The sequence below is a fragment of the Micromys minutus genome (assembly GCF_963924665.1).
Source record: "Micromys minutus genome assembly, chromosome: 25".
Lineage (NCBI taxonomy): Eukaryota > Metazoa > Chordata > Mammalia > Rodentia > Muridae > Micromys > Micromys minutus.
The window spans coordinates 20,228,072-20,243,158 of record NC_137960.1 but is presented as its reverse complement, the minus strand read 5'-3'; the positions used below and the strand labels follow the sequence as shown (position 1 = coordinate 20,243,158).

The 15,087-nt window shown below is 38.7% G+C and overlaps 1 protein-coding gene across 2 annotated transcripts in view; it reads left to right on the top strand.

The window, feature by feature from the left end:
• CTNNA3 (catenin alpha 3) overlaps positions 1–15,087 on the top strand; it is a gene marked incomplete at both ends in the record, with an annotated part of 1,359,521 nt that overhangs the window by 1,071,238 nt on the left and 273,196 nt on the right. For both annotated transcript variants that reach the window (XM_080937546.1, XM_080937545.1), the window contains one exon: positions 331–482. In XM_080937546.1, the coding sequence (XP_080793672.1) occupies positions 331–482 (152 nt within the window). The remainder of the gene's footprint in view (positions 1–330; positions 483–15,087) is intronic.

The following is a 15,087-nucleotide window of genomic DNA, read 5'->3' as shown; positions in this document are numbered from 1 at the left end:
TTTCCCACATCAAGTCAATTTTTCAATTTCCCGAGCCTCATATTTAATAGCTTCAGAAATGAGAAATGCTCTCAAGCTTGATCAGAAGAAGCATAACATAAAAAAGAGAATATTTTATATTTCCATGTCTATAGTCTTCACTGTCTTTGATTGTGTTTATTTTCCAGAGATCAAAATAACTCTGCCATAATGCTTGAGTCTGTTTACTAAAAATATTTTTAAAAAAATCTAGCGATGAGGTATTCATTTAAAATGCAGTTCTGCATTTGCGGGAAGCTGTGGGAATCCAGAAATAAAAAAGATATAATCTGTTTATTGTTATTTTCATAGTGATCCCAGAGTTCGTGACACAAGTGAATGTTGCCTTAGATGCCTTAAGCAAGAATGCCCTGACTGTGCTTGATGATAATCAGTTTGTGGACATCTCTAAGAAGATCTATGACACAATCCATGATATCAGGTGTTCCGTCATGATGATTCGGGTAAGCCCACTTTCCTTGTTCTTGACTTACTTCAGAATTCCTCACCATCTGGAATGCCTGGAAGGAGGCCAAGCAATGTTTTGATTTCTGTGGTCTAACATTAGTTCTGAAATGTGTCAGTACTTCAGAATCCCAGTGTTTCTCCAAAGCCAGATCTAGTGTCATTTGACTTACATATTTGGTTATAATTCATGCAAAGAGAACACATTGACCCATAGCATATGGGAAAAAAAAAGAAGACTCATTTCATACAGGTGTCTCATAGCATGATCAAGACCCCCACCCAAAAAGAAGGAAAAAGAAAAAGAAAAGAAAACCACTTAGAAATAACATGCTTGCTTTCCCTGACAAGCAAGGATAGATCTCACTGCTTAAACAAAGTATTTCTGTGGCCAACTCCAACCCCCTCCTTAGACCATAAACTCAAACAACATTCGGCAAGAAATCTGACTTCTAAAGCTGAGAGGAACAACAAGCCCTTTAAACTTTCCAATCTGGCATCACTTTATTTGAAGGGGGGAAAAAAAAAGCTCTTTCCCAAGGGGTGTGACTCCATCATGGGTTGTCTATACAATGTATCTACAGAGTCCAAAATTGTTTGCTTTAACTCGAACGTTGCCATGCATTTTAAAAATATTATTAAAGTGAGTTATTTTTTTAAAAAAATGCTTATTTAAGGAAAGAAAAGAACCTTTTTTCATAACTGTTCAATTGGAGGTGTCGAGAGAGAGGTATAAAATTCTTTTCTCCCAAGTGTGGGAACACGATGCCTTGGAAAGTGAGACCAGGGTGTTAAGGAAATCTCCACAGGGTCATTATGAGTCAGAATGGGTGTTGATCCTCCTGCTGTACTCTTGATGCTCTGTAGAACACAGCTCAGAATTATTTCACCCGAAGTAAACAAAATCTTGAGATTTAGCCAGCCGTTCATCCTTGATTAAATGCTACACTAAAGGCTATTTACCTGAGCCTCCTTCTCAAAGTCAATGAAACAGCTTGCACTAAATAAAGGAGTACCAGGCACAGTGGTGGATGCATCCAGTAAGGAGGTATGGGGAGAGTATGTAGGCATGAATGTGCCTCACAGGGATTAGTTGCTGACAAGCTTGGAAGAAGGAAGTAAATGAGAATATACAAAGAGCGCATTGAAAGTATCTGTGTCAGACCCAAATGTCACAGCTTCCACTGAGCAGTCTAAACCATGGAGACTTCTGTGAGCATTGTGGAGAGTCAGAAGACAAAGGGAAGGGTTTTAAGAGAAAGACTAACGGTATGAAGGTACTGCACCCAGAACTTGGGACTTTGGAAAAATTTGGGATGTGCTGAAAATCCCAAGCAATGAGTATCATAGAAAGAACCCCCCAGATATATGGATAGATCCCAATTACAGTGGTTAGTCTTAAGAATCTGTGCCTTTACAGAATTAAAGTTGGAAGAATACTTCTAATCTTGAAATTTGACCTTTGCTTGGCTTAACAGTGTGGCATTCTTATGGAGTCTCTCCTCATGATGGTAGAGGTTGACACTACAGGGTGTCTACCCTTTGAGGTTTAATAGATCTGATGAGTTCTATGCACTTCCTAATTTACAATATTTTCAGCTTAATGGTGCCTTTACTGTGATTCCATTGTAAGTTGAGTACTACCTGTATTGATGGGGAGCCTACAAAGATTTGGTTGTATGATTGGATATGTGAAAATGTAATATTATACTCTGTAAGGCCAAAGAGATCATTCTAAATATGTGAGTTCCATTTGAGCAGTTATTTTTTTTATCACCTTGTCTATTTGCAGTTGAGCAAAGCATGAAAGATATATGGGTCCTAGACACCATATAATAGTATAACAACTGCACAAAATGGTTTCATCATGATCCAACAACAGTCCAACCATGTCTTCAAGGATGGTTGGTAAAAACAAAAGTTTGCTAACATGTAAACTCCAGGTTAGAGGAGCCACATTTTCTTCAAGTATGTCTAGGGATGAAAGGCCCTAGTAGCTATTCCAGTATTTGTTTACTTATTCTTATTTTTAACATTGCTTACATATAGCAAATCAAATCACCTTGCTGTTATTTCTACCTGTTCTTCCAATACAGAGGTCCTGTCTGGGGCAGGAGAATAATTCATTGTAATTAGACTTTACAAGGAAGTAGATTTTCTCTATAACCATTTCATTTTGTCAAGGTAAACATTTCTATTTCTGTTAACTACTGCTGCTTTGATTTTAGCTAACTTTTTCATTCCTTTGGGGGCTGCGAGGAGGAAAGGTTTACACTTCCAGTAATGGTCCATCCCAGAGGGAAGTCAGGGCAGGAACTCAAATGGGATGGAAGCTGAAGGCAGAAGCTGATGCAGAGGCCATAGACAGGTGCTGCTTACTGCCTTGTCCCTATGGCTTGTTCATCCTGCTTTCTGAGACTATTACAAATGTATTCTAATTAAATCCCCTCTTTAGTGGAATAAAATAGGGTTATTATTTTAGGCAATTTATGCTGCTGTTTTACTTCTGTTGGTTTATTTTCCCTAATTTCAGACTCAAAGACCACTGGACCAAAGACAACTGTTACTGTTACTCTTAGGCCTAAATTTTCATTCAAACAGACTTCTTTAGTTTGCTAAACAATCACCTATACAATCTGTCTGATTGCTTTCCAAGTTGATTCTTTTCCATATCAACTTATCATCAGCTAGAGATGTGAAGTGTTGAGTTATATTTCCTTCTTGTAAATTATTAATTAAAAAATGCCCAAGTCTTGACCGTTTTCTCCAAGAATCTAATCACACACTTATTCCCTTATCTGTTTTCCTCTCCAACGCCAATTGTTTAAAAACAGTTTAATATTAAAACCACAATTTCCTCCAAGTTCTTTAAGTCTTAAGATTTCCCTTAACCCTTCATGCTCCTAATCGATAACCTCTCCAACTCCTTTTGCTTCTTTTTCTTTTAATTTTTTTTACTTTATTATTTTGTTTACATTACAAATGTTACCCCCCCATTCCCAGTCTCCCCTCCACAAACTACTCCTCCCTCCTTTGCCTCTACCCACTCCTACCACACCCCTCTAGCATCTCCCTTTTCTAGAGCATCAAGCCTCCACAGGAACAAGCACCTCTCCTCCCACTAATGCCTGAGAAGGCAGTCCTCTGCTCATATGAAGCAGGAGTCATGAGCTGGTCTATGTGTACTCTTTGGCAATTCCGTTTTCTTACCTCAAGTTTCCTGAGAACCTCCACTCTCCTGGATACTCCCATTTTTCAACTTTTCTTCTGCAGATCAAACTACTTCTATGTATTTATTTCTAAACTTTATATTCTTACCCTGGCACTTGGGTGATAGGTTGCCTTGGTTACTGTGACTGACACTGCATGAGGATGTTGTTTTCATAGTCCCAGGGGCGTTCTGATCAACAGGTAAAGCAAAGCTGTAGCACATTCTTTGGTTATTTTCTATTTTATCCTGTAGCTTTCAAGACTGGACCAATGTGAAAATCCATCCTTTATTCCTTCATATGCTGTAAGTTTAACTTATATGGCCACATTTCAAGGAGCCTTGGGATTGCAGATGAGATTTTATAAACTGTGTGAAAGCAAGCTCGAAAATGTTCTCAATTGGGGTTAATAGATAAACAGACACTCATGTGATGATGTCTGATCACAGATATACAGTTAGCTCTATAGTTTTTATGCAGACTGTCATCCCTGGGCCTTCAGGTACTTCTTAATTGCGAAGTCATTTCTACCCACCTTGTTCCTTTCCATAGTGCTGGCACTGATGACACCAGTTCCCTGTCAACCCCAGGGAACATGTTTTTGTATGTTTTTTATTTACTCCATAGGAGTAACTGCTGTCAAATGTGAGCTTCCTCGGGCTTTGTAGCTCCTTTGTTAACTGTAGAGCGTCATTTTACCTCACCATTAAGCACACTGAGAATGAACACCTTTCCATTTCTCACCACTGAACAGATGTCCCGAGGTCATTTAGTCACCCTGCTCTTCATTCAAAGGGCATCTGACCAGAGATTTCCAGTTGAAACATCACCCCTTTGGGAGGTCTCAAGACTGCTTTACTGTGTCAGCATCCTTTTATAAAGAAACCAGTTAGCAGGGAACCTCCTAAGGGAAGTCAGTCAAAGACTGGGTTTGACTTCATATGTAAATTTAAGCCAAACCTTGGTAGGAAGAGCTCTGTATTAGGTCTCTTGCTGTTATCTCTAAAAACAGAATAACTTAAGGGAACTCAGAAGTCCCCACTGGTATTTTTCAGCTATAACAGAGACCTGCTGCTCTGAGCACACTTAATGGCCTTCCTTTGGCACTTCTGACTAAGAGAGTCAGGGTGACCAGGATAAGAACATCCATTGAGAAACATGTTGGTTCAGATACAGATGAAGAGTCAACAAGTGATAGCATCTCATGATGGGAGAAAGATGTTCCGTCTAAGTCTTTAAGGGAAATGATTTCTCTCCAAACAGTAATAGCCATAGGAGTAGTGGGAGAGCCCTTTGGTGCAGAAGGAACTTCATGTTGACATAGTTCTGCACTCAGAGTTATCGGCATAGGACAGAGACTCAACTTTGTTGAATCTGAGGAGCCAAGTGTCTTTCTTTTAAATATGTATTCAGAACTGATGACTTATACAGATTGATGAAGAATACAAGTAAGGAAGATGGATAATTTGGGGAGTACAAGTATGTTCATTCATGTATGGTATGTGTATTTGTACATGTGTATGGCTATGTTTGTGTATGTGTGTTTGTATGTGTGCATGTATATGTGTGTATGTCTGTGTATGTGGATATGTGCTTGGCTGTGTCCTGTTTTGGGGAGCCTGGAGCACCCCCTGCAAAATACTCAGAGAAAGTAAAACAGTCTGTAATGGGGGTCCTCACTTCCTGTTTTTCTGAGTGGTAAAAGCAGAACCTGGGGTGATTGCCGTGGTTCCCAGTCTCCTGTGTACACAGATGCTCCTGGCATGCTGCTGGGAGTTGGGAACTGGGATTCCCAGCTCACCCTTTCCGGAGCCAGGCAGGAACGGGGCAGAGAACCAAGTGCATGCCAAGAGTATACAACTCTTTCCAACAAAGGCCTCTCCTCCCTCCTCCCATATCCTTGATTATGAGACGGTGCTTGCTTGGAATGCTTTATTAGATGGCACAGGTGAATATATACACCTTACTCAGGGGAATGAAGGAACCTTTCCTGGGAAGGAATGCCCAGGAAAGGAAGGTCCTTGGCTGAATGCTTGGGGCTTATCTGGATACATCATTAACATAGAGAACACCAGGCTTTTTTGAAAAGTGACTTATTGATATGTTCCTCTCAGTGGGATGTCATGGTTACATGTTCCAGAGTAGGAAGAGTTAGCTAGGGGATTGATTCCACTCCTACTGTTGTTGATTTTGGAGTTTACTGGGTTGGGTTTGGACTCACTCAGCCTTATGACTTCTTCTGCGTGGTGGCACAGTCCACTTGCCTCACATGAATTTATGTGTATACATATGTATATGTGTATATGTGTTTATTATATGTGTATTTATATATGTATATGTACATGTAAATATGTGTACATATATGTCTTTGTGTATGCATGTGCATATGCGTATCTATTTTTGTATGTAGATGTGTGTGTATTTGTATATATGTATGTGTGTGTCTGTATGTGTACACACTTATGGAAACCAATGTCCAACTTAATTTTTCTTTCTTTTTTTTCTTTTTTATTACATATCTGACTCAGGGTATCTCACTAATTTGGAGATTATTCAGATATGCTAATTTTCAAGCCACTAAAATGTGCATTTCTCTGAACCAGTAATGGAGTAATTCGCATGCTCTGCTCAGCCTGGATTTTTTTGTGGGTCCTAGAATTTGAGCTCAGGGACTGTGCTTGCTTGTGCAGTAGGGGCATCTCTCCCTAAGCCATCACTTTAAATTTCTTCAAGGATTTTTTTTTCTTTTGTTTGTTTGGGTAATATTTTGTCTAATATCAAATCAAGTAAGTTTTTATTCTTTGTCTTAAGGACTTTCCAGAGGTGCTCAACTCCTATATCAAATAAGAGATTTGTCTGCACAACTACATTCTACAAGTAACTTTTGTAGAGCTGAAAAGCATCCTAACAAAAAGAAACTGGAGAAACAGTTTACGGGTGATAGCTTTTACACAATCAGCTACAGAATGAATAAATGGGGGAGGAAGATAAAGAATTTTGTGTTTTAATTTTTGTAAAAAACCAGTGCTAGAAATTGCGAAAAGAAAAATTCTCCATTGTGATGGCTTAAGTCCTCAGAGAGTTTCCCTGCTTCACGCAGGTCGCACGCTGATGGAGTCACAGGAGGGGGGTTGGAGTCATTAGGCACTGACTTCAGGTTTTCATGTACCACAGGAGAAGAAAATAACTCTCATGTTTTCACACCACAGGAGTCTTTAGGCTAGACTGACTTCCCCTTCTTCATAGCACAGAAACCCAAGAAACACTTCTGGACAATTGGTTGAAGAACACTTCTCCTAATCGGTTTTCTGCTCCCCAGGTGCAGAGACATTGGCCAGCTCTCTATCCCTTCAATTTGCCAGAGTGCTTATCTGCTTGGCCTGTTGCTACTGACAGTTCCCTGTAGCTGTGACTCAGCAAAGTGGTCTTTCAGGTCTTGCCATCATTACCTCACGTGGTGCCTTATAAAGATCTCATATTGAACCACCTACAAAATTAAGCCACGCCAGGCCCTCTCTCTCCCTCAAGCTGATATTTGTATAATGTTGCCACACTGTTTTACACATTTAATTATCTACCTATCTCATTTCTACGTACACAATGTATATGATATAAAAGAAGGAAATTTTTATAGTGTTTAAAAATAGAAATCAAGATTCTTCACAGTTAAGCAGTTGATTGAGTTTCTAAGTTTTGTTAACTCATGACATATCAAAACAAAATTTCAGAGAATTTGGGGGCAAGAACATAAGGATGCTACTTGGTTATATTTTACTTTATAAAGATAATAGGACACCAATAACTAACCTGACCTATGTTTTCCCAAGGAATTGAAATATACAATCTCTTTGTGGTAAACTCTGTTTATTTTATACTCCATGGTCATCAACATGGCCATGAATATGTACTGTTCTTTAACAAATAAGTGTCTTTGTTAGTATTCTTCCTTACACTTGGGATATCTGACAAGTTGCATCTATGGAGTTGTTTGTTTTGCCTTTTTAAAAGTACACTTATTTTTGTGCACGTGCATTGCATTTTTATCATATTTATTCCCTTTCTTCCTCCTAACTGCTCTTATGTCCAGTCCTTGCCATATTCCCTTCCACTGACTTCACATCTCTGTTTAGCCCACTGGGTCTTCTTTAAGCCACTTGCATATTCGTGTATGGACTGGTCCACTGAACATGGTAGACCTGCCAGGGGTCTCATGCTTGTAAGAAACTGACTCTTCATTCACCAAAGCCATCAGTTTACCATAGTGCAGCTCTCAGATCTCTTCAGAGACATTTTGCTGTGTAGTAGAAATACCATCTGGTTACAGTATAGAGAGTAAGTGTTGGATGTTATTTTAAACAACATCTCCATCATTTGGTTTACCACTAAAGACTCCAGAGTCAGAGGCAAGGGAGAAAGCCTGCCAGTGCAGGAGGCAGAGAGAGAGAGAGAGAGTACTCAGCTGACCTTCCTCCCCAACTTATATTCCTAAAAGGGAGTTCTCCTTCTCCATGCTGTCTCAAAAATCCCTCAGATTCAATGTTCCTCCTTTCTACTTCCTGTGTATCTCTCTATTTGTTCCCCTGACTTCCTCTTACTCTCTAAGGCTTTTTCCTATTTTCACTCCCTGTCAACCACTTGCTTGTTTAACCTCTTGACCTTTATTTACTCCTGTTTACCATAAATAGAAAACTCTTGGATTAAAGATGTGTTCTAGGGATAGTTTTTCCTGTAATAATAACCCAGTCTAACGGTTCAGAGTCTGATCAAATATCCTGTTTTTTTTTTCTTGTTTTTTTTTGTTTTTTTAAGGATCATAGGTTAGAAATCCCTACCAAGAATTGTTTTTTTTTTTTTTTTTTTTTTTTTTTTTTTTTTTTTTTTTTTTTTGGTAATCATTATTTTTAATTTGTTTGTGAGCATTTGTGCACACCAATAGGTAGAAGCATGAGTTTCATGTGTAAAGGCAAAGGTGTATGCTTGCCAATATATGTTCGTGAGTACTGAGGACGGCCTTGGATGTTGAATCTCCCTCTTTGTCTAGGGCAGGTGCAACCCCACCTGGCTTGACATGGAATTGGGGGATCTTATATGACTGAGCTCTTCCTGCTTCCCTCAACAAGCATTTTCTCCACTGAGAAAAATCCTTAGACTACAACAAGATTCTTCACTTTAAACATCTGATGTTGGTTTCCATTTAAAAGGGAGGGAAGAAAAGAGGAAGTGAAGGAGGAAAAGATAGAGAGAGGGAGAGAGAGAGGGAGACAGAGAGATGGAGACCCAGAAAGAGAGAGAAAGAGAGAAAGAGAGAGAGAGAGAGAGAGAGAGAGAGAGAGAGAGAGAGAGAACATTTTTATGATACAGCTGGGAGCTTGACCAAGTACAGGTTATTACATTAATTAATTCTCCCTCCATTATCAGCCCTTTGGTATAATAATATCTAAAAAGTTATAAAATAAACTACAAATTCTGTGATTAAAACAGATTTTATACTGTCTTACATTGCATTATTTCAGATTGAAATCAGGAATTTAATTAAAGTCATAAGATATGAAAAGTATACCATAGCAACAAATAGCCTCTAACCTTAAAAATGGCTATAAATACATTTAATCAATCCATAGTGGTCTGTTTACTAACACATATAATAGTAAACGTAAAGTCAGGTAGTTTTGTATATGTTCTACTATCACTAAGTTAACAGATTGAGAATAAAAATCAGCATATCTGTTTTTCAAAAGTTTGTATGGACATTAATTTTATAGTGGTACACAATCCATCATAATATTTGGAAAACAATGAAGTTCTTTGAGCACAGAAGAAGAGAGATTTGCTGATTAGATGAACAACCAAGACTCCTTTTCAATATATTTACAGTTTAAATTCAATGACAATAGGAATTTTAATCAAATACTAATCATACTGTTTATGCCTCACTAAATATATTGATCAAGCTTAATTTGGGGGATTAATCTTCCTTAGTATAAAGGAACCACTCCAGAAGGGACTTTGGAAGAGTGATGGGGGTAATAATGCTAATAATGATGATAATAACAGAAAACACTATGGTTTGCATTTGGAATGACGTTTCTGTACTTCAAATAAGCTGAAACCAAGCACATGCCAAAAGCATCTCTGAGCAGCTTGCGGTCCAGTGGAGGCACAGATAACCATCCTGGCAGCCATTCATGCTCACCAACAGAGCAGCCAACATGAAGGGACAGAAGAAGCAAAATCTCCCAGCTTCAAAGACTCATGAAGCCTGGTCCAAAGTATCACATGTTCCTGATTACAGAGGACTTGAATGTTAAAGTAATAGAAGAAATTGCTAGTCAACAATGCTGGTGGGAGATGTAATTGCAAAGAGATAGTAGCTCAACAGTTAATACACAGAAATCGGTTTCCTTCTTCAGAGGCTGTTTCTCTATTACATCAGATGCTTTGCATAGTAACTGCCAAAGAGTCACATCAATCACAGAAGGCTGGAGATTGTTGTCATGGTATTAGCACAATCAGGAGATCTCAAGCCTGGTATCGGATGTATTCCATAGTAGCTATGGGGTCTCAACTTTCTCCTTTAAATACACTGTGACATCATGCTAGGTGACAAAAGCAGGGGATGCTCACACTTAGTTTTCTTAACACTTTAGTGAACCTCCTGGATCTTACCTTCTCTACCTCCTGCCTCTCTCTTGTCCCTTGTGGTGTCTTGAATAAGCAATGTTCCCCGAAAGGCTCACATATCTGAACTCATATTTCCTGTTGGTGGTGCTGACTGAGAAACTTAAAAACCGTCAGGAGGTTGAGCCTTGAGAGAGGAAGCATGTTACTGGGAGAAGGCCTGGAGAGTTTATTTTCTCATTCTTCTTCCAGTTAGCCACCTCTGCCCTCTTTCTTTGGTTTCTTTGTGATATGATTTCTTAGCTTCTTGCTCCAGCTTCCCATTGCCATTCTTCCCAGGACTTACTGATTCTCTTCTGGAACTGTAAGCCATAAGTTGTTTCTGGTCATGGCCCTTTGCTTTTTAATCATTCTTTGAATCCTTAAATAGCCCATTAACAATATTTAAATACATTCTTATAGGATCTCTATGATGTGCCAATAGTAAGTCAGACAAAAAAATAAATGCAGCTATGTCATGAGGGATGTTAGAGACAGGTACTGCATCTTTGGGAAGACACACAGAGGAAATCATTGTTAAGGCTTCAATCTAAAATATCCTCTACAAATACTTTGTGGCTGAAGCCCCTCTTCCTCCTTTAATAGGTGAAAGCTTTTCAACCAGTGCAATCAGACTTCAGAAATCAGACTTTCTGGAAATGAGTGAATTGTGATGGCTTTGCCTATCAGCATAGGATATTGGGAGGTGGAAGTCTGGAAGGTTGAGCATGGTTCGAGATAGTAGATCACAGAGAGTGTATCTATGAATGCTTCAATAAATAAAAGTTATCACAAAGTAATTATAAATATCAGAAGGTGAAGCAATGTAGTAAGGTCTCTATCCTAAAATACAAATCTTTCTATTAGGTAGACTATTGCTTCCAAGACTGATTTAATGAAATGATATGTTCTGTTATGTTGTAGATTCCCAAGTGGGCAGTGTATGTTTAGATGTATGATACATTTGTGATCCATATGTAATACATATGATACACTGACTAGAAAGGGCACAAAATACTCCAACTATACAAGTAGAGAATCCCCAACTGGGGTTAGAAGTAATGAATACCCACAGGTCTTAAAACAATGGAAGATTTGGGATAGGGAGTAGGGTGGATGCTAAATTTTTTTAATTTTTTGGTTATCAGAAGGAGAGGTTGGGGGATTTCTCTGTTTCCTCTGCAAGCATTCTTTTAGATACTGTGTTGTCTCCACACAATAGGGGACACTTTGGCAGTGGATGGGAGGCGCAGACGACAAAGAGAAATCCTTATTTATGTAATCATAAGCCATAGTCACAAGTCTAATAAGGGATTTTTTGCTAACATCTGGTTTGTAATGATTTTCGCTGTATCTTGAATTTTCTATGTAGTCTTGTTTTACTTGCTTTGCCTTGAACCCTTCTGCCCTTTCTCAGGAAGGCCTCTTGCTTCTCGTGCACTTATGAATGTTTGCTGAAAATCATTAGTCTTTGCTTGTGTGCTTTCTGGAATAATTGTCTTTAAACAGAGCCTACAGCTATTGATTTCTTCAGAAACATTTGTCTTGCTAGAAGATGTTCTACAAATGTTCCCCCTGCCCTCTTATGTTTACCGTAGAGATGGCTGGAGCCTGGCTTTCAGAGCCTTTCTTAATGAAAAGACTTAGGATCATCTGATTTCCTCTCCTAACTGTGTTTATTATCATAATTAGATTTTTATCATAGAAGCAATCAATTACTTTCAGAGGTAAGTACAATTCCCTGCATAGGTCAGAAATAAAAGAGATGTATCCCCTGGCGTTTTAAGGCATTTCCAGTGTTGTTTCTAGTGCATATTCTTTCAGCACCCCAACCCCCTCTCTCATCCTATGCCAAGTTTATGATGAACTCAACACATTTTGTTAAAATGTGAAAATAGACCTCGTCTAATGAAAATGTTTAAAATTATACTTTATTACATAAAAAAATACATATTTACAAAGAGAACACTCTAGGGCAAGCTATGGTAAAAATTAAGTACAACTACCCTCGTCCTTCCATTTCAACTCACTGGTTTGCTCATGGTTTGACATGTTTCATATCATTAATTCTACCCATGCCCACACATGACATAGCTTGGATATGTGCATCTCTCTTTTATATGTTTGAAAAAATGAACATTCCATGTTGATCCAAAAACTTGATTTCTTTTTTTTTTTTCTAATTTTGCCATAAGTCGTACCATTTTGCCTCAAAGTCAGCATGAGCTTGTTCCCACTGTTAGTAAGGCTGCTCATTCCTGAATGTTTTCCTCTGGGAGGGGTGGAGGGACAGAGGGTAAAAGAAACACGTGGAAGGGATCTGGAGACAGGCATAACTGAAAGATGGAAACATATTTTCACGTTGAGCTTCTGTTTAAATATCTGGAAAGCCAACAGAATGCTGTTAATGGGCAACTGTGTTGATGAAATCCAGTCAGAAGCTCCAGAAGTACAAACGAGTTGGGTGAAACATCAAATAACTTGAGACCATTAGGGGATTTCAGAGTCTTTAGAGATGGGGTGAGTTAATGATGCTAAGTAATGTCAAAGTTAGACTTACAATTCAGATCTCCTGAACAAACAAAGGAAAATGTGTATTTTTTGTAATTACATATTGTAATTGCATATTGTGTAATTACATATTGTAATTACATATTGTGTAATTACAAAAATAATTAAAGGCATTGTATCAAATGCAAGATTTACAATACCAAATGTATTTGGAATTTGTGCTTCAGAATGAAAGGCATCAGAAGCAGCAAGACGGCTCAGTGGGTAAAGGTGTTCTCCACACAAGCCTAATGAACACAGTTTAGCCCCTGAAGCCCCAACTAGTGATATGAGACCAACATTCACAAATTGTTCTCTGACTGCCACACATTTATAATATTGTGGCTTTGGAATCTGCTTGGAAAGACAAAAACAATTCCATTCAAATTTAAATTAAATAAATATATTCTTCCTGCTAACAGAATGACAGGCAGCCTTAAAGCCAGATAGCATGTAGTACTGAAGAGAAGAAAAGGACTCGTTTATAAATGTGAATATCAAAAGTCTACCATTCAATTATTTATAGCATCCACAGCTAGGCAAGAACATGGTGTTTTAACAAGAAGACCACTTCACCCCAGTCCCATAGCAATAAAGGGGTTTACAAACAAAAAGGGCAGATACATACACATCACCTTATTTTTATCTCATCTGCAGCCCACTAGCATCTCAAAGGAGGTCAGTCGCCCTTGATGGATGCCTGGTACCATGTGAAGTTTATTTAGTCATCATGGGGCATGTCTATGTAAATTAGTACATAGGTCTGAGCACTCTTGTGATAGAGTTACTGAATGACTGGAATAAAGCAGGTGCCATCTAGTTAAGGCTGGCTGTCATTTCCCCACAGCTGTGGTATGTGTACCTGCACACCCTACACATTCTATCTTAATAAATGATAATAATACATTGAGCTCTTTTATTCTCTTGCTCTCTTGGCCTCTTGGTCTCTTGCTCTCCCCCCTTACCCCTCCTGTCCCCATTCTCTTCCTCTCCCCCCCATCCTCTACTTCTCTACTTCTCTATTCCTCTCTTCTCTCTCTCTCTCTCTCTCTCTCTCTCTCTCTCTCTCTCTCTCTCTCTCTCTCTCTCTGCCTCTACTACCCTCTTAACTCCCCCTATGACCTGAATAAACGCTTCTGTACTAGATAATAATGACACATAAAAAATAACTGACTACATCAATATAAGAACCAGAAAAAGAATGGGTGACAAATTAACAGAAGAGGAAACAGGAGAATCAAATGAAATTTAACTGTTTCAGACTTTACTTCAGAAACAAAACAGAGAAAGCACTATTCTTTAAATAAAAGAAAATAAATAAACAAAGTTTCTATTAGAACTGGGGGAAATCAATCAGAGGTAAAGTTCTGCCCCTGAGCCACACTGGTAAGGAATCTAGCCTGAGGGAAGGAAGTTTTGTTGCTGATCAGCAGCTGGTAAGAAGTTTACATCCTTCCTCACATTTCATCCCTAAAGCAGCCCTTCAGGCAGGGAGGCAGCAAGCCATTCTGCTGAGAGGCGAGAAGACACCTAACTTAACATTGCCTTCTCCGGTCACTCTGAAAATGATGATCGGCAGGGCTATGCACAAGCATCCCTGTACGAGCAGCCCTGTCTTACCTCCAACGTCTATATTTCCTGCACTCTGCTGTCTTTGAGCACTTCAAGATCTCAGGCTTTGACACAGGCTATCTGGATATGAAGGTGTGGGGGCGTGCTTTAGAATATTTCTGTACTGTCCTTAGAAACATGTAAATATTAATTTTAGTTGGAGAGAAGGTTAGATTGTAGAAAATGTGGTTTGTTATACATGGTTAAATACTATACTTATCTTAAAGTGGTTCCTGAATATAAATAAATATCTTGTCATAACTTAATCCCACCTTCCATTATTCCATTATTTGTAAGTCAGCTTAGTGATTGAAAAAAAAAAAAATCCTGTGTAGATAAATATAGGTACTAAGGTCTTATCACCGATGCAGAGCGGTTAAGACTACAAACTCAGAAACAGAGATGCAGCAGTGCGAACAGTGTCCTTGCTTAAAATAATCCAGGTCTCCTGTTTGATCCCCAGCACAAAAGAAAAAATATAAAACACAAACTGTTCTAATTTTGATGATCGGCCCTGATATAAAGACTTGGGGTCAAATAGGGTAGAAATAGACTCTAATTAGACTCTAATGCAGAC